Source organism: Vipera berus (genome assembly GCF_964194415.1).
Source record: "Vipera berus genome assembly, chromosome: 3".
Lineage (NCBI taxonomy): Eukaryota > Metazoa > Chordata > Lepidosauria > Squamata > Viperidae > Vipera > Vipera berus.
This window is the reverse complement of record NC_138204.1, coordinates 140,571,099-140,596,869: the sequence shown is the minus strand read 5'-3', so window position 1 is coordinate 140,596,869 and position 25,771 is coordinate 140,571,099. Positions and strand designations below refer to the sequence as shown.

Sequence of the window (25,771 nt, the reverse complement as noted above, 5' to 3'; positions counted from 1 at the left end):
TAGATGGGGAAGAAATGGAGGTAGTGACAGATTTTATTTTCCTGGGCTCCAAGATCACTGCAGATGGGGACTGCAGCCAAGAAATTAAAAGACGCTTGCTCCTCGGGAGGAAAGCAATGGCAAATCTAGACAGCACACTAAAAAGCAGAGACATCACCCTGTCAACAAAAGTGCGTATAGTCAAGGCTATGGTCTTCCCAGTTGCAATGTATGGCAGTGAAAGCTGGACCATAAAAAAGGCTGAGCGCCAAAGAATTGAGGCCTTTGAACTATGGTGCTGGAGAAGACTCCTGTGAGTCCCTTGGACTGCAAGGCCATCAAACCGGTCAGTCCTAGAGGAGATCAACCCTGACTGCTCTTTAGAAGGCCAGATCCTGAAGCTAAAACTCAAATACTTTGGTCACCTAATGAGAAGGAAAGACTCACTGGAGAAGAGCCTAATGCTGGGAAAGATTGAGGGCAATAGAAGAAGGGGACGACAGAGAATGAGGTGGCTGGATGGAGTCACTGAAGCGTAGGCGTGAGCTTAAATGGACTCCAGAAGATGGTAGAGGACAGGAAGGCCTGGAGGAACGTTGTCCATAGGGTTGCGATGAGTCGGACATGACTTTGCAGCTAACAACAACAATTGTACCTTGCTAGGAGTATCGGGGTGGGGGAGACTGTCATTGAAAAGGAATGTTTGGGTAATCACTTCCCACTTCTGAGCACCTGAGGGCATAGAATTTTGTAGGAATTGAATATTCTGAACCACCCTCAAAGTCAGCCCCATACATTATAGTAATCTATAAGGAAATTATTAGCTTATGGATTACCATAAAGAGAATATCTGTATCCCAATATATTGTGAGGTCGTGAAAAGGTGCTATGATCTACAGCAGGGGTCCCCAACCCCTGGTCCGTGGACCAGTATCAGGCCGTGGCATGCCAGCAAGCGGTCTGCACAAACAAGCAAAGCCTCATCCGTGGGATGCAGGCAGCACACAAGACCATGCACCCTCTAATCTGCAGAAAAACCTCTCTCCATGGAACCGGTCCCTGGTGCCCAAAAGGTTGGGGGGGGGACCCTCTGATCTACAGAAGACACTTTTGCCACCACAGATGAAAATGGACATAGAGGACTCCCAAACTTTAAACTTTAGAGGAAATGTAACATCATTCTGAACAAGCTGGATTCTACAAAAATGGAAAGACAACCCATCCGTCATTGGCACTTCTATCCTTTCTGGAATGAGCTTCAGGGTTTTGGCTCTCATCCAGCCCACTATAGCAGCCAAGCACCAGTTGAACATTTGAACAAGTGGTGCAGAGAGTGGTGAGGATGGCCAAAAAGATCATTGGCAGTTCTCTCCCTCCCTTCCATCCAGGACATAGCACAGAAGCATTGCTTGAGCAGTGTCCATAAGATTATCTGGGACACTACACATCCTCTTCATGACCTGTTTTCCTTCTGGGAGGAGGCTTTGTGGTATCCGTAGCAGAATATCCAGATTCAGCCATAGTTTCATTCCATACAGCATTAACCTTGTGAACTCTCAAGCTTCCTCCTTTCGTTATATATTCAAGATGGACAGTATTTAATATTTATTTGTTATGTAGATATAGGGGTGTGGGTCTATATATATTTTGTACATAGTATGTTTAGGTGTGTGTCATGTATGTGTTTCACTTTGAGAGCAGGCAACTAAATTTCATTTTTGATGTGTGCTATTGTGCCCACAGTAAAAAAAAAATGACAATGACATCTTATCTTGATGTCTCACCTGACTCTTATGACATTTTACTATTAATCTCTAAATGGTCTCTCTGCTGTCTTGCAAGGATTGCACAACATGGGGAGAAAATGAAACCTTACAGAGTCTCATCATATAAAAGTCATAAGAAAAAAAAATCCTCAAAGACCTTTTGGAGTTTGGAGCAGAAACATTTCAGAGCTAAAGTACCGTATTTTCCGGAGTACAAGACGACTTTTTAACCCATGAAAATCTTCTCAAAAGTCGGGAGTCATCTTATACGCCCAGTCGTCTTATACGCCGGAAAATATGGGTACATAAATCAATCGAGTGCCCCCGTTTTTGCAAAGCAACTTCAAGCCTCCTTAGTCCAGTCCCCCCCTCCAACATGACCCTCCCTTCCCACCCCCAAGAGCCTCTAAGCCCCTTCCGCTCCCCCTTGCAAACGCCAGACCCTGGGAGTGGCAGGAAGCCCCTCCCCCTCACCCAAGCAGCATCTGAACATAAGCAGAGCGTGCCCTGCTACCCACTATCTCTCCCGGAAGCCCAGACAGCGGTACTTGGTGGTCTGGTGCCCCTCTCACCCGCAGACCATGCAGCGGCCCTCGCCAGCCAGCCTCGGCATGGCTGCCCCAAGCCCAGCTCTCCAGCGCATCTTCCGGGCCCGCCTGGCCGACCGCCTCCTGGGTGGGGCTTGGCTCCAGATGCGGCGGCTGCTTTGTCTGCAAATGCGCTCTCAAAGCCGGATCGCGCTCGGCTGTGCAGGCTGCCAAAAGGCAGGGACTTGGAGTTCCCGCAGTGGTTGCGGCTTCTGGCATGCCATTTTCAGAGTCTGGCCTGGAAGAGCGTGTCGTGTGAACGCAGCTCTTGCGTGTATTCAAAAGGGTGGGTGGAAGTAAAAGCCCCTTTGGGCTTCAAAAGGGCGGCTTTGCACCATCTGCATCAGACGGGGCTGAATCGGGCTTGTGTTGCAGCCGGATTTAGCCGGAGGATAAAACATACAAAGAACAGTTGCTGGAATTGGGTATGTGTAGTCAAGGGGTAGGCAACCTTGGTTCTTTTATGGATCGTGGACTTCAACTCCCAGAATTCCTGAGCCAGCCAGGAATTCTGGGAGTTGAAGTCCACATAGCCGTGTTCCAATATCTCAGGGGCTGCCCCAAAGAAGAGGGAGTCAAGCTATTCTCCAAAGCACCACAAGGCTGGACAAGAAGCAACGGATGGAAACTAACCAAAGAGAGAAGCAACCTGGAACTAAGGAGAAACTTCCTGACAGTGAGGACAATTAACCAGTGGAACAACCTGCCTCCAGAAGTGGTGAATGCTCCAGCACTGGAATTTTTTAAGAAGAGACTGGACAGTCATTTATCTGAAATGGTATAGGGTTTCCAGCATATAAGACAACTTTTTAACCCATGAAAATCTTCTCAAAAGTCGGGGTCGTCTTATACTCCCAGTCGTCTTATACGCCGGAAAATACGGTACTCAGACCCCAGAAGAATAATATCACAATATTGAAAAACCAGTGACAGATTCAGAACTTTCAACAAGTTGCTCTCTCTGTTTCTCTTTCTTGGCACTAATTGTTCAGTGTGGGACTAGACAATTTCAGTGCCAAATCCAGGTCTAAAGCTTGATTGAAAAGGTGTGCCAAATCCATTTCATCCAAGGATGTGATCAATCACTTTAATAATTCATTGTTAAAAAGCTATTTTTCCCACTTGCTTTCTCTTTAAATGCTAGACAAAGGTTCAGAAGGGTGATGATGAATTCTTTTTTCCACATCTAGATCCTGCTAAAGTTTCATGGCCCATAGCAAATAAATATTGGCATATGTTTTCAGCTGTTCATATATGATCCTTCTTTCCCCAGTATATCTTTCTTCTCAATTATGCCAAAGAAAAATATCAGGTTGAAATTTATAAAACACCCTGGGGATGTTTTTGATTAATTAATCGAAAATATTAAGAAAATCTTACCATTTCACATTCACTGCACTTCCCTTAACTGCTCCACTCACATATTACTCACCATAGATGGAAAAGTTAATTTATAGGCAAACTCTGAGAGTTATCAATGAACCCTCCATGAAGCAAATTACACTGTTCACAGGTGATGTTTAAATTGATCTTTTTATTTCATTTCCCATGTCTGTTAACCAAATGAGAAAGCTACACTGACTAGAAGAGCAATTGGTCTGGCTGTGCTCCTGAGGAGCAGGTAAAGATCCAGCTTTATTGGCAGCTATTCCCAAATACATGCATTGCAATCTGTAATCTCTTTGTACCATCTTAGCATTTAGGTATTGTTAAAATAGAAGAAATGCATTATTTAAAAAAAGGCAAAAGAGGATACAAATTGTGGAAGTGTATTTACACGCCTTTATGTAAATTTAGAAGTAATTGTCATAATTTAAACAGAATGTAATTAAGCTCACTATAGGGGAAGATGGCTACCTGTCCACCTCTTCAAACACTATCGTCTGTAGATAGGAACTTAAGAGTTTGGTAGATCGCCATTTAAACAGAGCTTACTGTACTTTCAAATGGAAAACTGAAACCAAAGTGGCTGGTGAGCATCAAAGGAATCCCCAAACCCTGATTAGGCAAGGGAAGCAATTGTTTAATTTGTTGCTGTATTATCTGTAAGAGCTATCAGATGTATTAATATCATGCCTTAGTATTATCTGTGAATGTGGCTTCTGTAAAAATTGCAAAAACCCCTCTCTTCATCAAAATACAGACTACATTATATTTAAAATCTAGGCACATTGTTAGGCATATGGTTATAGCCTACCTGGTTGGGTTGGAAATATATAAACCATGATGTTATAACTTTAAGGTGCTAATTGGCCAATAGGTGTGTAAGTTTTTCCAACGGCCATAAGAGGGAGCTAGGAACGTGGCTTCTCTCTCTCTCTCTTTGCTCTCATTGTTTTTGTGTTTGGTTTACTACTGTGTTAAACCTTAGGAACTGTGTACTTGAACTTCAGACCGGTAAGAAGACACTGTATTTTGGATACTCCCTGGACTGTTGCTGTTTCTTATCTGTGAATGACCTGGACTGGTTTTGGATTGTGTTTTTGTTTTTACACCTAATAGTAAAGTATTTTTCTGTTTATCACAACTCAGTGTATCTGTGTGGTTACTGTGTGACTCTTACTATTCTCAGTACGCTTTTTGCCTGTGCAGGTTCTTGATAATTCAGGAAGTGATCCATGAATCAAGGCAAGCTGGACCTGGTCAAAAAAGAGATGACAAGACTGAACATCGACATCTTAAGAATCAGCGAACTGAAATGGACAGGAATGGGTGAATTTAATTCAGATGACCATCAGGAATACTACTGTGGGCAAGAATCCCTCAGAAGAAACGGAGTAGCCTTCATAGTCAATAAAAGAGTAGGAAAAGCAATACTGAGATACAATCCCAGTACAAGTTTGGCCTTGGAGTACAAAATGAAGAAGGGCAAAGGCTGACAAAATTTTGTCAAGAGAATACGATGGTCATAGCAAACACTCTTTTCCAACAACCCAAGAGACGGCTCTACACATGGACATCACTAGACGGTCAACATAGAAATCAGATTGACTATGTGCTCTGCAGCCAAAAATGAAAAATCTCTATACAGTCAGTAAAAACAAGACCAGGAGCTGACTGTGGCTGAGACCATGAGGTTCTCGTTGCAAAATTTAGGCTTAAACTGAAGAAAGTAGGGAAAAGCACTAGGCCACTCAGGTATGAACTAAATCATATCCCTGTTTAATATACAGTAGAGGTGACAAATAAAACCATCCCAAAGAAAAAGAAATGCAAGAAAGCAAAATGGCTGTCTGAGGAACATTTGCAAATAGCTGAGGAAAGGAGGGAAGCGAAAGGCAAGGGAGAAAAAGAAAGATACGCCCAATTGAATGCAGAATTCCAGAGAATAGCTAGAAAAGATAAGAATGCCTTCTTAAATGAACAGTTTAAAGAAATAGAAGAAAACAATAGAATAGGGATGACCAGAGATCTCTTCAAGAAAATTGGAGAGATGAAGGGAACATTTCATGCAAAAATGGGCAAGATAAAGGACCAAAATGCCAGGGACCTAACAGAGGCAGAAGAGATTAAGAAGAGGTGGCAAAATTACACAGAAGAAGTATACAAGAATGAGCTTAATGTCCCTGATAATCACAATGAGGTGGTCACTGACCTCGAGCCAGACATCCTAGAATGTGAAGTGAAGTGGGCCTTAGAAAAGCTGAGCAACAACAAAGGTAGTGGAAGTGACAGTATTCCAGCTGAGCTATTCAAAATATTAAAAGACGACGCAGTAAAAGTGCTACACTCAATTTGCCAGCAAATTTGGAAAACTCAACAGTGGCCACAGGATTGGAAAAGATCAGTTTACATTCCAATTCCAAAGAAAAGCAGTGCCAAAGAATGTTCAAACTATCACACCATTGCACTCATTTCACATGCTAGTAAAATTATGCTTAAAATCCTAAAAACTAGAATCTAGCAGTATGTGGATTGAGAACTACCAAAAGTACAGGCAGGATTTCTAAGAGGCAGAGGAACTAGAGATCAAATTGCCAACATACGCTGGATCATAGAGAAAGCTAGAGAGTTCCAGAAAAACATCTACTTCTGCTTCATTGACTATGCTAAAGCCTTTGATTGTGTGGATCATAACAAACTGTGGCAAGTTCTTAAAGAGATGGGCGTACCAGACCATCTTATTTGTCTTTTGAAAAACCTATATGCGGGTCAAGAAGCAACAGTGAGAACTGGACACAGAACCACTGATTGGTTCAAAATTGGGAAAGGTGTCCGGCAAGGCTGTATACTGTTGCCCTGCCTATTTAACTTATATGCAGAGCACATCATGAGAAAGCCAGGGTTAGATGAATCAAAAGTTGGAATTAAAATTGCCGGGAGAAATATCAACAACCTAAGGTATGCAGATGATATCACTCTAATGGCAGAAAGCAAAGAGGAACTAAAGAGCCTCTTGTTGCAGGTGAAGAAGGAGAGTGCAAAACTTGGGTTGAAACTCAACATTAAGAAAACCAATATCATGGCATCCGGCCCTCTCAATTCCTGGCAAATAGATGGGGAAGAAATGGAGGTAGTGACAGATTTTATTTTCCTGGGCTCCAAGGTCACCACAGATGGGGACTGCAGCCAAGAAATTAAAAGACATTTGCTCCTGGGGAGGAAAGCCATGGGAAATCTAGACAGCACATTAAAAAGCAGAGACATCACCCTGCCAACAAAAGTGTGTATAGTCAAGGCTATGGTCTTCCCAGTTGCAATGTATGGTTGTGAAAGTTGGACCGTAAGACAGGTTGAGTGCCAAAGAATTGAAGCCTTTGAGCTATGGTGCTGGAGAAGACTCCTGCGAGTCCCTTGGACTGCAAGGCGATCAAACCAGTCAGTCCTAGAGGAGATCAACCCTGACTGCCCTTTAGAAGGCCAGATCCTGAAGTTGAAACTCAAATACTTTGGCCACCTAATGAGAAGGAAGGACTCACTGGAGAAGAGCCTAATGTTGGGAAAGATAGAGGGCAAGAGAAGAAGGGGATGAATGACATGGCTGGATGGAGTCATTGAAGCAGTAGGTGTGAGCTTAAATGGACTCCAGAAGATGGTAGAGGACAGGAAGGCCTGGAGGAACGTTGCCCGTGGGGTCATGATGGGTTGGACACGACTTCGCAACTAAAAACAACATATCCTCATGCCATATTCCTAAAGTATAATTCTTAAAGAGATTAAGTTTCACTGAACTCAGTGGGATGATTTACCTAGTAGTTGTATATCTTAGTAATGCACCTTGTTTAAATGAAAGTAGAAGATGAGGTTCCATACAGATTTTTTTATAACAGATATGTGGGTATTATGTAGCGTGAGAAATATATGAATGTAAATAGGATTATGGATAGAATTAAGCTAAATCTCAATCCCAATGTGGATTGGGCTATGCTGCATTGATTTTTGCTATTCTGATAGGAGAAACAGGATGTTTCTGAAACGAACCAGAGACAACTGCAAAAGAGGAAGGCATTTTGTCTGCAAAAAAGTAATAGAGATTTTTTCCCCCTTGTAAAATATCAGAGGAGATGGAAAGTGAAGTTAAAAGAATAAAATCAAATGACTGACTACATCATGGAATGAATAGTTTCATTTTCATCTGAAAATGCTCACTAGGAGTTCTCCAATCACAATGATTGGGAAGGGGAGGATGTTTATCTGCAGCAAAGATTGAAATATAGAATTAAACTGCTCTCTGTTTGTAGCTGGTGCATACCCATAGGAGAAAGTTAGCCCACACAGATATCTATGGTGAGGCATAAAATAGGTATTAAGGCACAAGTTCTGCTCCTTTTGTACCTATATGGGATTTTGCAAGGCAAGTATGAAAGGGTGGCACTTCCGTTGTGAAGCCATGATGCAATTTTTGTCATTTTGCCATCATAATGGTTAAAGATGCTGAAGTTAGCATAGCCGATTTGGTTAAGAAAAGTAAACACTGTGCTATCTATTTTTGAAGATATCCAAGAATATTAACCTTGCCTGACCACCTTTCATTTCTCATAATCTAAACATCTGAAATAAAAGTTCATATGAGAATGATTTTCCTTTATTTTATAGCCCGAAACTAAGTTAATAAATGGAGAACACGTTCTCTGTATGCCCTTACTTGAATTCTCATAATATAAATATAGATCCTTGCCATCTGAAGTTCATGTACTAATTTTAAAGTAATGCTTTATCACGAAGCTGGAATTTGAAAAAAAAATCAACAATAAGAAAAATCTCTGGAAATTCTCTGTTTCCTACAAGTCTCTGAGGGAGTAGTGAGAAAGGAGAACGTACTTCAGTAAATACACTTCAGTAATCAATAAGGAATATACAAATCTCAATACAGTATTTAAAAATTCCTCAAGATGTAATTGGGGTAGAGATTGTTTAAGGAGGAGAATTGATGCTGGTTAATAATAATTGATGCTGGAGAATAATCAGAGAGAGACTTTTCCTTTCTTATGTAATATAAGAACCCCAAACCATTAAATGAAGCTTAAATGATAGCAGATTAAGGCCATATGCCAGTGGTCTTCAGACTTGGCCCTTTTATGACTTGTGGACTTCAACTCCCAGAATTCCTCAGCCAGAATTAAAGTTCACAAGTCATAAAAGGGCTAAGTTTGAAGACCCCTGCCATATACAAATACTATTTTCATGCTGCATAGTTAAACTAAGTTGCTTTCTCAAAATATGGTAAAGAGAATGACTTCCAGGGAAGAAATGGCTTGTGCTTTTTTGTTTGACAAAATAATGAATTTTGCTTTACTATTTGCAGTTATTAATTATTAAAGTACTAATTTAAAATAATTAAAGGATGATGATAAATGTACTTTATATATTTTATATATTTATCTTTACAACATTGCTAATTTTATACCTTAGAAAATAGCATCTATTTAGCTCCACTACATGCAGTTTTAGGTTGCACTTTTTTTAACATAAACGTACACAGCAAAAGAAACTGTGGAAAGATTTAGTAACAGGTAAATGAATAAGCAAACTGTAAGTAATATACGTCTGATAGGAAAATGTACTGCTTGCATTAAAACTATCATTTTAACTACTTGCAAAAAAAATGTATTTTTTTACTTGATTTTTCATTAAAATGATCAAGTGTAATTTAAATTATACAGTCCACGAGTGATAAAAGAGCCAAGGATGCCTACCCCTGGTCTAAGCCAATCACACCTTGTCTTTGCCTGCATTCAGTACAGGAAGCAAACAGTGGTACAATGCAGTACTATAATAAGTAGACAGCAGGCGGAAATGTGTTCAAAACACAACTGAACCAGAAGAAAGGAAATCTCTTCTTTTAAACCTTTCCTTCTAGGAACTTCACTTTTATTCACTCTAAGATTTTTCAGCTACGGCTGAAAACAGATGACATAAAAAGATGGAATAAAACTAGCAACTCTCTTTGAACTTCTCAGCTAAGTGCTTAAAGTAAAGGGGAAACTCTATAAATCCGCTATTCCCTGTAATTCAAAAAGGAAATAATGTTCCCACTTCTCTTGACTCAATAGCAAAATGTTACCATCCTCTGACTATTCAGTTAAAAAATGGCTATCGCACTCACGTGAACAATGGTAGCTAGAAGAGTGGGCCATTAATAACAAAAGGAAAATACATCTTTGGTTTATGGCCAATAAAAATTGAGATAAGTAGCAAAATTTTAAATCTGGTGCTTTAAGAGTTATGATATAGAGGCCTGTGCAGGTAGAATAGTGTAGAGATAATATCATCCCCAAAGGCTAAAGAGTGAATAAAGAAGCAGAAACACTCTTGGAGGGGAAAAAAAAGGTATGCTGATCTCAATACACTGTCTACGGGCAGGTTTTAACTAATGAGGCAGAATATCCTAATGTACAAAATCGGAAGTTAAACCAGACATTAGGTGATTATCATTTTTAAGAGAAAGATTTTAAAACCATAGCTTTCCTTTGGAGTCAATGAGGAGGCAGAGTGATGTGGCATATAGTGCTCTTGATGTATATCCAGTTTCATTTTTGTCTTGAGAGGCAGTTAGGGTAAGTAGTACTTCATTGTTGGAATAATATACATATAACATATGTATACATATAATAAAAATAATATACATAGACCTTCAAAAATATATACACCTGTATTTAACAGTATGTATGGTAGGGAATGGCATTCTGAGTACAGAAGCTGTTTCTCCCTAAATGTTCTGTACCAGCCTGCTACCAGCCCTGCAGAAAAGGCAGGGACAACCCCTTTACAAACGGCAAGAGGCTGGAATTAAGCCTGCCAAATTTATTAACATAAAACAGAGCAAAACAAGACACCAACCATGAAACAGGAGCTATGAAACAGGAACTAATCAAGCGGTTGCCTTCAGCAAACCAGCCCTCCCACGCATTCCCCTTTTATACAGTTCAGGGCGTGGCTTCTCTCTGCCTCCTTCCGAGGTGCCCCATTGCCTTCCTCTGTTTACTCCTGATTGACTGCCTCCTGCGTCGGGCGTCCTTGAACAGGGCCAGCTGTGGGTCATCTTCATCCACACTGTCAGGCTCACACAGCTGGGTCTCCGTCATGACCAGGTGGGAGGGGCCTGGCTGAGGGCTCTCATCAGCAAGATCTTCAACCCCCTCAGCAAGCTCTTCAACACCCCCCTCCTCCTCTGAGTCGTCCGACCCAACTGCCGAACCCACAGGCTGACCCTGAATCACAACACTAAAGATCTTATAAGTACAATATAATTTTGAGGGGAGTAGGGTTCTAACAGCATCAATTGTGTATGTGCGTGTGTGTCTGTGTGTAAGAATTCACATTTTACTGTGTACGTTGCCTGGAGTTCCTTTAAGATTTCTACAGTAACGTTGGCCTTTGATTCTGTTTGTACAGGAAGTCTAAAACTTAAGAACACAATTGAGGCCAACAATGATCCCCAGAGGGAGGGCATTTTCTGTGGGCGCGCCTGCCCTTTGGAATGATTTACCTGTGGAACTCCAGACCACCCCCGATCTGCGTTCATTTCGCCGGGACCTGAAAACCTGGCTTTTTGATCTATCAGGCCTGGACTGAAGGGGTTTTAGCTTTTTAATATTGTTTTAATTGTTGGGCTTTAATTAATTTAATTCATTTTAATTTTATATTATCTTTTTATATTGTCTTTTATATGCTGCCCTGTAAACCGCCCTGAGTCCTTCAGGAATAGGGTGGTATAGAAAACTAATCAAATAAATAAATAAATAAATAAATTTCTGTGGCTAAGTGAGACATTTGTTAAGGGGATTTTGCCCCATTTTATGACCTTTCTTGCCACAAGTGAATCACTGCAGTTGCTAAGTTAGTGACATGGTTGTTAAGTAAATTTGGCTTCCTTGTTAACTTGTCAGAAGGTCACAAAAGGGAATCACATGACTCCAGGACACTGCAACCATCATAACTATGAGTCAGTTGCTAAGCATCTGAAGTTTGATCACGTGACCATGGGGAGATTGCAATGGTCATAAGTGTGAAAAACGGTCATAAGTCAATTTTTCCCCACTGCTGTTGTAACTCTGAATGGTCACTAAGTGAACTGTTGTAAGTCATAGTCTATCTGTACTCAGTACTATGGATAAGATGTTTATAGGCATGGTATAAGGTCCATGTGTACAAACTTACAGGAAGACAGGCATATCAAAGTATTCATACATTTATATATTCCTCCATTTTTCATTCTTTATTTTGTTATGTAATGGAGCTAATGGGTTATTTATTATTTATTGTTACATATTTATAAACTTGTATATAGCACAGGTTGGTAGCTTCCTCTGATTCTTTTATTTCTATTGCCCAATCCTACATGTCCCAGCTATGAAGGTGAACTTCATAGTCACATTATCTATGAAGCTAAAGACAGGAACCAGGAAACCTGATTTTTCTACATTTTCCCAGACTTATGTTGTTCCTATCATGTAAAGATGACTCCCTCCCTGTTAACATTTAGGAGAGAGATGAAAATAATCAAGCCCTAACCCACTTTTGCATCTTAACCTTAAAGGTGGGGTGTGTTGATGTTTTGTATTGCTGAATGGATCAATGATGATGTTTGGTTTTATGAAGATTTCACATTTATAAGTTTATAGATTCTTATGACTGGGGAGTATGGTATATCATATGAAGACTAGCAATATATATTAACATTTCATCTAGATTAATACAATATGAATGTTAAAAAGATCTATGTTCAAATATCAATGTCTAGGCCATCTAAACATTAAAGTTCACCATTCTTTATATCAGGAGTGGGGAACTATGGACCTGTGGGCTTCTACTCCCAGAATTCTTGAGCCAGCATGGCTGGCTCAGAAATTATGAGAGTTGAAGTGCAGAAGTCATAAAGAGGCTGTAGTTTCCACCTCTGCTTTATATGAAAAAAAAAATTAGATGCTGGACTGGTATGTACTTTCAGCTTACATGGAGTAAGAAATTTGTAAATTAAATATATATTGATTTGAAATATGTATATTAAATATATATATTTAATTTGTATTTAATACATATTTAAATATATATATTATGCATATACATATTGATCTATTTGTAGTAAAATTGGCATCTTCATATGATACTCTTGTACAATGAGACGTACTGTACTCGGATGTTGCCATATCCTAAAAGTGGTGCAACGGGTGAAAAGGTTGATTAGCCCTGTTCTAGTCCAATCCCCTGCACAGGCAGGAAACCCTATACCATTTCAGACAAATGGTTGTCCAATCTCTTTTTAAAAAACTCCAGTGTTGGAGCACCTACAACTTTTGGATGATTAATTATTCTAACCATCAGGAAATTTCTGGAGGCAGGTTGTTAATTGTTCTAACTGTCAGGAAGTGTCTCCTTAGTTCTAGGTTGCTTCTCTCCTTGATTAGTTTCCATCCGTTGCTTCTTGTCCTGCTTTCGGGTGCTTTGGAGAAGAACTTGACTCCCTCTTCTTTGTGGCAGCTCCTCAAATATTGGAACACTACTATCATGTCACCCATCACCCTTCTTTTCATTAAACTAGACATACCCAGTTTCTGCAACTGTTCTTCATGTGTTTTAGCCTCCAGTCCCCTAATATCATCTCTGTTGCTCTTTTCTGTATTCTTTCTAGAGTCTCAACATCTTTTTTTATATCATGGCATATGTGGTCTTATTTCTGGTCTTGTGGCTGAAACTCCTAATGTAACTTCCTTGTTTACCCCCCTTCCAGGTTTTTTTAATGTATGGTTAAGAGTTTTGGAAAAAAAATTAAAAGATTATGTTGTTGTTTTGTGACATTTCCATTGATCTTCACAAAGACATTGCTCGGCTATGGATTTTGAATATTTTCTTCATGATCCAGCATGACTATGATTGTTTTCTAAGCAAGTAAAATAATAGATTCTTTTTCTTCCCCAGAGTCTCTCTGAAGAAAACACATTAAATTGGAACAGATAACTAGCTATTTAAATCTCCAAGATTGGCAGCTAATGAATAGAACTTTTATAGAGTTGAAAAAAAGAAGGTGAATAGGTTCTATGCAAAAGTCTTAGAAGGAAACAAACATAATCTCTGTTTTATTTGTTTTACTGTCTACTTGATACTCTGCTATTGTACAAAAATTGATGGAGATTAAATGAATATGCCAATATGCCAATTTTCCTATCATATGTATTATCCTACAAGAGTATCATTATACAGTACCACCAGTTACCTAGCAAGGTGTCAAAAACTTGATGACCAAAAAAAAAGGAAAAAAGTGATGAAGTACAGGTAGTCCTCGACTTACAACAGTTGGCTCAGTGACTGTTCGAAGTTACAATGGCACTGAAAAAAGTGCCCCCCAAGCCACAGCCAAGCAAGACACCTGCCTGCTTGCCTGCCTCGCAGTGCTCTTCCTCCTGTCTGAGGTTTTCATTGTTGTGAGCGTTTCTGTTGAGGATTGGCAGTGGGGGTGGGGTGGGGGGGGTGTTTGATTTTTATTCCCCCCTTCTGCTGGGTGGTTGCAGCAGGTTTTGGTCACTTCACATGACCCTGGGACACTGTGACCATCATAAAGATGAATCAGTTGCCAAGTATCTGAATGTAAATCACAAGACCCTGGAGATGCTGCAACATTCAAGGTGATCGGTGCTTCTTCTGGGCTCAGAAGCTGGAGCCTGGCGCTGATTCTGGCGCTTCCACTGAGCCCTGACAGCCCTGCAGCTCCAGCCATCTCTCGGTCAGGCTTGTGCAATGCTGCCACCAGTTCAGCTCATTCCCCTCCCCTGCTACCACTTTTCTAGGATGGTCGCGTACCACCTGCCAGGTGCCAATGTACCACAGGTGGTACCTGTACCACTGGTTGAAAAGCCCTGGACTAGAAGACCTCCAAGTTCCCTTCCAAACTCTTATTCTGCATTCTATTCTGTAAATTCAAATTCATTATGAAAAAGTGTTTATGGAATGAATAATTAAAACTAAGTATTGTCAATATCAGATTACACCAATGAACAGAAGAAAGAAAATGGCTACTCCACAGCTTTGAAAAACCAAAAGCTGTTAAATCTCCAAAATATCATCCTTTTATATTAGCTGCTGACCAATATCTGCTGTTGATTTTTATTTCTGCCATAAATATTAACTCATTTCATATACTGTACTTCCAATCTAGGGCAAAAATACTTGAAGTTTGAAGTAGGGTTACATGAGAAGAAAAATATTTTCTTAGAAGTGGCACAAAGATCTTGGATATTATGTCATAGTTAGGAATATTTTGTTTATAAGATGGACTTAGGTTCTCCCTTCTACATAATCCAAATCAAATCAGTAGAAATTCGGTCGTAATATGAACTTCCTGGTCCTATTACTGTCCAATGACAACCATGAAAGTTTTAGCTGGTTCATTTTCAGACTGGGTGGATGGGTATGAAGAAGGAATTGCTCTTCTAACTACTTCATCATCAAGATTATTTATTTACACAAGAAGATCATTCCTTAGTACATAGTGAGAAGTTGGTGACCACAGAATGTTTCCCTACAGAGAGTGGGCCTAATGCTTTCTACATTATACAAGCTGCCATAGTGAACATCTGAATTCAGGAGGAGAGAGTAAAAGTACATTAAAAAAAATCCACAAATGTTTTACCGGGAAGCAAATGAATAAAACATTTCTTTCTTTCAGCAGCAAGTTACAGCTTCTTACTAGATGATGGATGCACTTGAAAGAAAATCTCATCTTTTTCTTATTGACAAAGGTGACCCAGTGGAAGCTGAGCATTCAGTGCTGGCCACTCTGTAGACATATACATTACTCATAGTACTGAGAGTTAGGGAGGAGGAGGTGGTGTGCAGAGAACGAAAGAGATGCAGGAACCCAAGCCCTAAGCAATACATTATCACCTTTCGGATCCAAAATGAGAAATTTGGTCTGCTCTGCAGACATGCAAGCAGAACACAGAAATACTCTGTATTACTAAGACTACAATAGATAGGCATTATCATAGGTTTTATGCAGTGGACAATATGCCACAGAAAGCTGCAGACTGTTAATTCCTAAAGCAGGTGAACTGACACGCATGCTGTGAAGGATGAAATGGTAAAATTGTGGAATGAATATTGCGTTTTGTTCTAATATTGCCCCATGAGAAATATCCTCTGCACGGTGCTAATTTGATTATTAGAGACAAGGTTTAATGAAGTCTCCTCCCTAATGGCAGGGCAATGCAAAATCAAATAGAGTCGAATCCTGAAATGATAAGAGTCTGAAGCTCCACGACTGTATTCATCCTAATGTGTGGCTATCTGGAGGAGATAAAATTAAGCACATAGCATAGGTGTTCTCTGAGAAAATAACTACAGTCTATTCTCAGTCTGAATTTCATTACATGAGTATAGGACTGCAGAGAGCTTTTTAAATCACTGAATCACAATCACTGAGAGTTCCAAGATTTTGGAGTTATTGCCACCATTTGCCCAATGAGGCTTATAAGACACAAAGAGCGTACAGAATATGATACTGCAGTGTAAACTTTGAAAGCCAAATTGGTGAAACGTTCATGCACTTGGGCTCAGAGGACAACTTTGGAGTTTATAATAATCTGCATTACACAGAGGAGAGCAAATGGTTGCAGAGCAAACGTTAATTTTGAAAGGCCATCTACCAGCAAATGCAGTGGTGCCATCTACCAGCAAATGCAGTTCCTATCATATGCACTCTTTTCTAAAATAGTGTATCCCATCTCCAACTCTCCTTCCAATGATTATTCTTTGGCTCATAGCACACTCATTTCTCCTTTTCTTTGTTCATTTTTGCACTTCTCGAAATCTTGAGGTTCCTGCAATCAAAGAGCTCCTTAAATTAGCTTGCATCGAGGTACGTCAGTACAGTTTTTCAGGATAAAAATCAGCTGTATTGAAATGGAGGGTTGAAAATTCAAGGTCTGTGACATGAGGGGACTAGGGCAGGAGAAATAAATGCTTCTCCCTGCTCATTCATGGCACTGCTGAGATAAGTTGAGTCGACCACTATGGTTCCTGGGTCACCATCAAGATCCATTTGCTCAGGAACTGGAGCAGCCCAAGCAGGGAATTGACTGGTTTTCTTCCTCATCCACCATAACAGAATTGGAAGGAACCTTGGAGGTAGTGGTGGGATTCAGCTGGTTTGCACCACTTCAGCAGAACCAGTAGCTCATTCTTTGTTGCCCAGGCCCAGAATGGACTTCCGGAAGTGGCATCCACACAGAGAACCGGTTGTTCACATATTTGAATCCCACCATAGCTTGGAGGTCTTCTAGTCCAACACCCTGCTCCAGCAGGAAACCCTATACCATTTCAGATGAATGGTTGTCCAATGTCTTCTTAAAAAACCACAGTGTTGAAGCACCCACAATTTCTGGAGGCAGGTTGTTCCACTGATTAATTGTTCTAACTTGTCAGGAAATTTCCCCTTAGTTGCTTCTCTCCTTAATTAGTTTCCATTCATTGCATCTTGTCCTGCCTTCATGTGCTTTGGAGAATAGCTTGATCCTATTCAAATTATTCAGGTTATTCAAGGTATAATTCATGGCTGAGGACCTTCTGAAGTATCTTCTCCCAGACATTTCTGCCTATCCAATAAGATCTAGTAATGTCTTTTCTCTAGTGGACTCTCTTCTTTGGAATGGTGCTCAATGCAAGATCAGATCAGCACCAATTATGCTGCTCTTCAGAAAATGCTTCAGAATGTTTTTGGAGGGTTTATGAGTCTCCTTCCAATGGTAGGCAATGGTTGCTGTTAGCATTGTTGGCCTTGGTGTGTCCATGATTCGATTGTTTTTTTGTTGTTGTTTTGTTTTCTTCTTTTAATTTTTTTCTTTACTTCTGTATTATTGTGAGCTCTTTGGAGCCTTTTGGAACTGAGCAGCATATAAATTACAGAACTAAATAAATAAACACAAAGCCAAAGGCAAAACGGTACTGTAAGAAGCAAGAGCCAGTTATCAGTGTGTACTCCCTGAGTCCCAACACTGTAGTTGACCTGCCCAAGCAAGTAAAAATCTATCTAAATTGCTACAACTCAAGAATTCTAACCTGAAACTGTAGCTGGGAAGTGAGTGATTAGTACATTGCCAGCCATGAAGCAGAGTTAGTCTGATTTTCTATTGTGATAGTTTAGACAGCTGAAGATCAACTAATAGATTCCTACCTATGTGCCTTTTGTTAATCCCTACTCAATTACACAAGCACAGGGGAAAAAAAAACAGTACACATTTTCTTGTAAGCCCTTCTTTCTAAAAAAATTTCTACAGGTGAGTTTTGACTTTCAGCTGTTCTAATGTATGTTACGTGTATTATACAATTAAGCATTCTCTTAGATGCTAAAGAAGATACTATTTGAACTAATACAGAGAGAGAGAAAAAAGAGAGAAAGGCCAAGGCAAAATGAATATTAGATATGGGACACCTGGAAGCAGTGGATGGAAATGAATCAAGGAGAGAACCAACCTCAAACTAAGGAGAAATTTCTTGACAGAAGAATTAGCCAGGGGAACAACTTGCCTCCAGAACTTGTGACTGCTCCAATGCTGAAAGATTTTAAGAAGAGATTGGACAACCATTTGTCTGAAATGCTAGAGGGATTCCTGCCTGAGCAGGGGGGTTGGACTAGATGACCTCCAAGGTCCCTTCCAAGTCTGTTATTCTGTTAAGTCGTTGAAGAAACATATTGATGGTGTTTTGTGTATATGAAGGATTGAGAAGATCTAAATGATCCCCAAATCCCCTTGAGCTAAAAATTGATGATGGCATAGGAGATGGCAAAAGCAGAGGCTGCTGAGTGATCAAGGAGGATGTTGTGTTCATCAGGCAGCATTCAACTAGAACTGGCCAATGCAGCTGACCAGATCACATGGAGAGCTGGTGAAGGAGATTAGTAGTAGCATCATAACATGGTAGGCTAAATGCCCTGCAGCACAGTTGTTGAAGATTAGGTGGTGCAGCAGAGGCAAAGGGGCTGGTGGTGATCCTTGACCAGGTAATGGTGCTAGTAGTATTTTCAGCAGAGGTCAATCACCTAGCAAAGTGGTGGCAGTCATAGCAAACCAAGGATGCTCAACCTCAGTGTTTGGAAGGTCCAGACACTTAGGTGACAGCACCCATTGGTAGCAGACTAATTTGCTAGAGGGCCAATCTGCATCTTATAGTTGTTGCCAGGCTTCCATTCTGGGTAGCTGTCAAGTTGTTCCCTCTATGTGGTTGTGGGACTAGAAGAATATTTTTGTGTATTACACCTTTTGGTAGATGCTTCTGGAGCTTTCCATCTCTGCTATCTAAAGAATTGGTTTGTAAAATAGAACAGACTTAGAAAGAGTAGACAGAGACAATTTTGGTATATGGTGTAAAGAGATTGGTGGCAAACGAGGTGGAGCAGTCGGCAGTGATGACTCTTAGTTTGCCTCAGTTTTAAAAAGACCTTGAAAGTGCTGATTTTTATCTCTGGCTGTCCAGGTGAGAGAAGGTGTGAGCTACAGTGTAATGTGGCATTTGTATGGGTGATAGTGGCAGGAGGTGGTTGTCTGAGGTACTCAGTGTTGTAACTACTTTGACAGTGGTGTTCCTCAGACTTATGATATTACCTACCTTAAATCCACCTTCCTTGGCTGCACACATCAGGTTGCTTGGGGATTAATGGTTACCATAGCAATCGTGGAACCCAAAGAAATGCCTAGAGTGCTGCTGGAGGAAAATGAAAAGTAAACTCAACCAAGCATGGATATGATTCTTTATTAAGAGTCACCTTGTGGCAATAAAAGCAGCAAAATTTTCAGATAGCCAATTGGTGGCCCTGTTCAAGACCACTGGTCCTTTCACTGTGAAGAAGGGCAATAGGAACATTTAAGAGGCCACTGTGAGTCTATTCAGAGCATGTCAGATAAAACTGCTTATATCTGCTGTGAGATGGAGTCAAGCTTGTAAGATAATAATAATAATAATAATAATAATAATAATAATAATAATAATAATAATAATAATAATAATAATAATAATAATAATAATAATAATAATAATAATAATAATAATAATTTTATTTATATACCGCCCTTCTCCCGAAGGACTCAGGGCGGTGAACAGGGCAAACATATAAAAATACAAAGATACAAAAGTTAAAAAGAATTAAACACAATGCCCAGCTAAAACAATAAATAGATATATTAAAAACAACAGTAAAATCCCCCCCCCATCAGGCCAGGCCGGCTTGTTCGAATAAGTGAGTCTTCAGATTACATCGGAAGGAGCGAAGGTCTTATGATGTTGGCAAAAGCACAGTCTTGGTTATCTAAGAAGATCTTGATCTTATTGATCTTGATGAAGGGGACATGGTCATTGAGGTTGTAAATGTGATCATGTGTCTGGATGGTCAAGTAGGGGGAGTACGGTGGTGTTGTGGTGATTCTCCTCCTTCCTGCAGTGCAAAGGGAGGTAGTGGGAGGTAGCATGCATGACCCCATTCTTTATTCATCATGCACCTTCTATGCTTTCAGTTGAATGGCTGGAACAGGCCATTTGTGCATGAAGATAGGCAGACTGATTCTGTCCTCTGAGAATAAGAATGTTGCAAGAATGAAGCTATGAGATGTTGGAGGCTGAGCCCAAGGATTTTATCTGCAGTTAGAAGTAGAGGCAAGCTTATTGCCAACCTCATTTTTTTTTCTTATTCTTGAGGGACAAGCTCTGCTTTCCTTGCACTGATTTGTTCCTGGAGTCTTTTATTAACTTAACATAGATCAATAGTAAATATCACATGGCTTATATTCTTTCCTTACTACTTCCAAAGAGCTTACCAAGGCTCAAAACGTGAGCAAAGAATAAATAGCAGCTAATGTGGATTTGATTCTGTTAAATGTGATTTATTAGAAAATTGAATCTGGCCCTTTTTAGGATCACTGTGTATTATATTTCACACATTTCATTACCTCTACCAAATGCAAACTTTCCTGGCACAGTTTAATCTGAAACTTGGATTACAACCAGCCTTGTCTATGCTGGCAGGAGGCTTCAGATGAATACTTGACAGAAGAAAATGAAGAGAGATGGTGTAATGAGATGCTTGTTACTGAATGATGGTTGGTTTAATTAACTCTTCTAGGCCTAGGGGGTTCCAAAGAAACAGATCAATATGAAGGAGTTATGCATCTAATTTGAAGAAATGAGGTCTGATCCATTTTCTTGTTTTTATGTTCCTCTTCGTCTGAGGCTCTGCGTTTGATTTTGTGAATACAGCAGGGCCCACACAGAATGTTTAGGTTCTTTATGTAAAACTTTTCTTCTCTCTTCATATCCACAAATGCGGTAACTGCCTATGATTTCACTACGTTGTGATGGATTGACGGTACAGTGAGTTTTTATTCATGTCGGTAACCTCAGGATGGAAAACCGGAGAAATTCAAGTGAGTTTATCTACATGAAGAAAAGAAGGTTAGGGAAAACAACCAAAAGAAGGTGCACAGAATATAGAACTTATAAAATAAGGGTTCTGTGACTTTTCTCTTTACTAGCCATGAATGAAAAAAAAACAAAAACCAGCCAGCCACCCATTCTGACAAGAAAAAAATGATGACTGGCTGTGAATAGGAAAGCAGGTGAAGAGATGGGTATTTTCATCTGGGAGAGAGTTAGAAAGTACTAAGGTTTAATGAGTGAAAAGAACTTGCATGGAAAAATGTGCCCGAGTGCTAAAGTTTCAAGTGAGAAGACCCTCCCTCACGTACATCAATATGTTGTTTTGAATGAGGGACTTGATAAAGCAGAAGGGAGACACAAGACTTACTGAAATGAGAAGAAGTCAAGTCAGCACCTCTGTCTTTATGCTGATAACTCAGACATAGCTGGCCTTTATTTCCTTCTTTTCGAAAGATTCTTTCTGAACAAAGAGTTGGATTCAAATTGGCTTTCTCAACAAGCACTAGAACACAGTGAAATTTTCAATTCTGACAGGCTTTCAAGATCCTGCTATCATACCTACAACAGCAAAGTAGCATTCCTAGAATCCTTGCAGCCTCTAAGCTGGCCTACTTCAAGGAGTTATCAGCATGCGACTTGCTGAACAAGTGCGAGACCCCAGCAACAGCGGATTGTAGGTCCAGGATTCCAGAAAGCATGCTAAGTTGACTCACAGAAACAGCACCAGCAAGCAGTAAGAAACACACAGCCCTCTTATTTTCTTTCCATCTGCAAATTCTGGGGAGATCTGTCTGCCATCAAACATCTACCACCTCCCCCTGATCTACAATTTGTATTTACATATGGAAAGGTTTCTCATTTTTGTTTTCGTTCAAATTTTTGCCACTAAATACTAAGGAGGATATGCCTCTCTTCCTTCTACTTCTTTAAAATTTGGATTTTATTCTTTTGAAACACTCTTTAGTTATAAGATCTCAATTGTATATGAATTCCCATGTAACACATCAGTCCAATGGAGACTATTATTTTTAAGTAATCTCATCTGGGCATTAACTGATCCTACAAAGGCTGAGAACTGTTTCTAACTTAAAGGAAACTCTTCAAATAATCTCTTAGATTAAAGAATAGCTGTAAACATAAACAACGTAAGCCCCCTGCACAATTTGGCTAGTTAATAAAATATGTACTTGTATGGATTTTCCTCTAAATCATGGAACACTTATATTTTGTTCTCATATTCCATGTATTTCCCATTCATGCTTCATGGCTAACTGTTCAATTACAAAGACATGAATTGCTCAGGCACCCAAAAAAACATAAAAGATCATCTGTGAAGTGCTGATGGCCATAGCATTAATAACACCTACATAACTTGTATCTGTTTCCTTTCTTTGCTTCCCAAATCAGTCTTGGATTTTATTAGCCATATTTTAATTAACAAAGCTTTCCTTGTAATTTTATGTGCATAATTAACTCTTTTGAATTGCAATCATTTTGGAAACAAAACGATGAAGTGTTTAAGATCCTTGTTCCAAAGACACACATTAGATAAAAAGGATCTTTTTTTTAATTACTAAGGTTCTGATGGACAGGTTAGTGTTGCAGGTGTACCTTTTTTTGGGAGACAAAGGAGGGTTCTGTTATATATCTAGATTCTAGACCATATTGCCCAACCCATTAAAAAAAATCTAACTGTACATTTTGGTAAATGAAGCAATGTTTCTCTCGAGGTTCTGTCACAACTGTGCTGAAGCAGTTAGCTCTTATTACATAATGAGCTCTCAAACAAGCAGGTAAATTATGATTTATCAAACTAACTAGCCCCAAATTGGAGAAGCCATATGATATAAGATTTGTTTCCCCCCCCCCTCAATTTTGCAGTACTGCAATGCAAAGCAGGATCCCAACAATGCAAATTTCTCTAACTATGTCTCAGGGAACATTCTGAATGTTGCCTCCAAGGGCATTTACATTCATTCTAGTTGAAGGGACATGTAAATCCAGAAATCCATGCTTGAGATCTTTGTTCTTTTTCTCTTAATAAATGAAAAATATGGAGACAACATGTTAACACACTTGTCTTTCCATAACAACATTTCTGATGATTCACCACAAATAAACTTCATAAACCTAGTTAAACAAGAGTAATAATAGTCAGTGCCTGTGTAAATTATTTCAGAACAAAATAATTCATAAAACATAATAAAACAGAACCAATATTCTCACAAAAGCTTGCTTGGAATTAATACATACTTCTATAAAGGGGTCTAGGGCAACTCACCATGGCCAATTCACCACAAAACAACTTGTCGCAGGACAAGGGTTACACTAATATTGAAGAAATGGTGAAATAGAATAATTAAAGACAGGATGCAGAAAGAAGGACAGAATGACAAAAATGACATGTGAGTGACAAAAATTACTTTTTTTAAAATATTATTTTAAATAAAGTGAATTGTTGAATTGTCCCACAGGGAATTGCATATGATGAGTTGGCTGTGGTGAGTTTTTTCCCCATTCTGTTTATAAAGTGCCAGACAGAAGATGCTGGAGAAATCCCAATTTTGGATTAGGAAAGTTTGGTAAGTTACACCCACACCCCAGCTTTCCTAAGTTCCTCAAAATTTCAGCAGAACTTGAAAATGTACAAAGAGGATAAAAAAAGGCATCTCTGAAATTGAAGCCAAGACAGTCCATCCAAAAATATGATAATCACCTCCTAAAGCATGCCAATATATACAAACATCATGTATTCTGGGACTGTTTTCTCACTAGTGGCTTTTAATATGTTCATAGCATCACCTAGCCATCACTGAAGTGATACGAAGCCCTAGGTGTGTAGAATAAATTGTAATAATCTCAAAATAATAAAAAAGCAATAATCACGTCATCATAAGACAAACCCTTTGTTTTTTTATTCGCATGCTAGTATTAGATAGGAGCATGCTTTGTGACATTTTGACACGTATGGTCACTTAAACCCTTTTGCCTCCCCTACAAATGTCTGTGAGTGAAATTTGTTATTTTATTTTTCTTTTAGCTCAATGATATTTGGATGGTAGCTCTGGAAGATATTAATCATCAGTAATGGGGGAAAAAACAAGGGTTCCAACACCGTTTTCCAGATTTACAGGCAACTAATTTAACAATCAACAGTGGCAACCTTACATACATTTCTGATTCACTTGCGTGTAAAAGCAGAAATATTTACATGTGTCTTCATGAAAAAAGTTCTACTAAAAGACATTTTTAATAGGTTCCCAAATAGTATGCACCTCTGCTGAAATTAAAAGGACAAGTTTTAATTTCCTATGCTGGACCTCAGCAATGTATAATTTCTGAAATGTTTTTTTAACAAGGTCAAGAAAAAATAAATCAAATAACAGATTTCATTTTAAATAGGCATGGTTGGTTGTGTAAATTATATCACAATTTCTTTCATCCTTTTCAAGTGTTAGCTAAACTATTGAATATTCCCCAAAGTACTCTTATCAGAAGTAACTACCAAGAGACATGGATTAAAGACAGCTCATGTGGTAGAATAATATCCCATGCTATTTTCTTTTAATTTTTGGAAAGAATTAAAATATCCTACCTTGCCAACGTACTGATAATCAGAGCCTGTGTATTCCTCTAGAAGGAAGAACTGATTCCACATCCAGCTTCTCTTGGAACGACTAAGTTCCTTTCTGCTGTTTCTAGATAAATCCAAAACCTTTAGGTTTTCTGGAAAACCAGTAGCTTTTTTGGATAATGGTGTAGAATAACTTTGGTGAAGAGGACCAAACCAGAAGAGGAGCCAGAAGCAATGATAAGTTCTCATGATGGCAGTACAAAATGATGCTGAAGTGATGATTTTTCCCCCAACCTCAAATGCAAGCTAGTTCTCTGTGCTGAGGCCAATCACATTCCTTCTTTGTTCCTTAATGTTGTTTTTTTTTCTTTAAGTCTCGGAGGAGCTCTGAAAGAAAAAAGAAATGACAATTTATCAAGCATTTAGAGAAGGCTATTTAGCACTCAGTGCAACAGCAGATATGACAAAAAGGCAGATGCAATTGTTACAAAAAGAATACTATATGGCTCTTAGTTGCAGATTGCCATTTACATAAAAGTGAATGCAACCTCTCCATTGAGTAGGAGGAATAATAGTATAATTTATTTTGCTTGCTGTTCTACTTACTTGAAATATATTATTTCTGGCAATTTGATTATGTCTTTTTCATGGTTCATGATAATCCTATTTATTTTCACAAAGAGAAAAGTTGGTTTTCATTTGGTACATTTTAAACGGTGCTAATTGAGGACCATATGGCATAAGTGAAGACTTTTTCCAGATGTGTAAACCATGCACTGTATCATTTGTACATTTCTTGATTAGCCATAGATAATGAAGTGGAGCATGGCCTAATCAGTTACCCTAGGGAGCTATGTGCCTGTTTGTATTAATGAATAGTACTGAAAAAATAAGTTAGAATCCTGGGTATTTTGGTGGTTCATTTTTAATTCCAGTATTTGTCCTGAAGGGTTTTAAAAAAATATGGATTCATCTCCCCCATTCTTTTAATGATGTTCCATGTC

At 39.2% G+C, this 25,771-nt stretch overlaps 1 protein-coding gene across 1 annotated transcript in view; it reads right to left on the bottom strand.

The window, feature by feature from the left end:
• The window catches only part of LOC308664740 (cadherin-6), a gene marked incomplete at both ends in the record, with an annotated part of 69,137 nt that extends 44,121 nt beyond the window's left edge, over positions 1 to 25,016 (bottom strand). Inside the window, one exon of the mRNA XM_081322204.1 lies at positions 24,789 to 25,016. Within this exon, the coding sequence (XP_081178330.1) occupies positions 24,789 to 25,016 (228 nt within the window). The remainder of the gene's footprint in view (positions 1 to 24,788) is intronic.
• Positions 25,017 to 25,771: the final 755 nt, after the last annotated feature.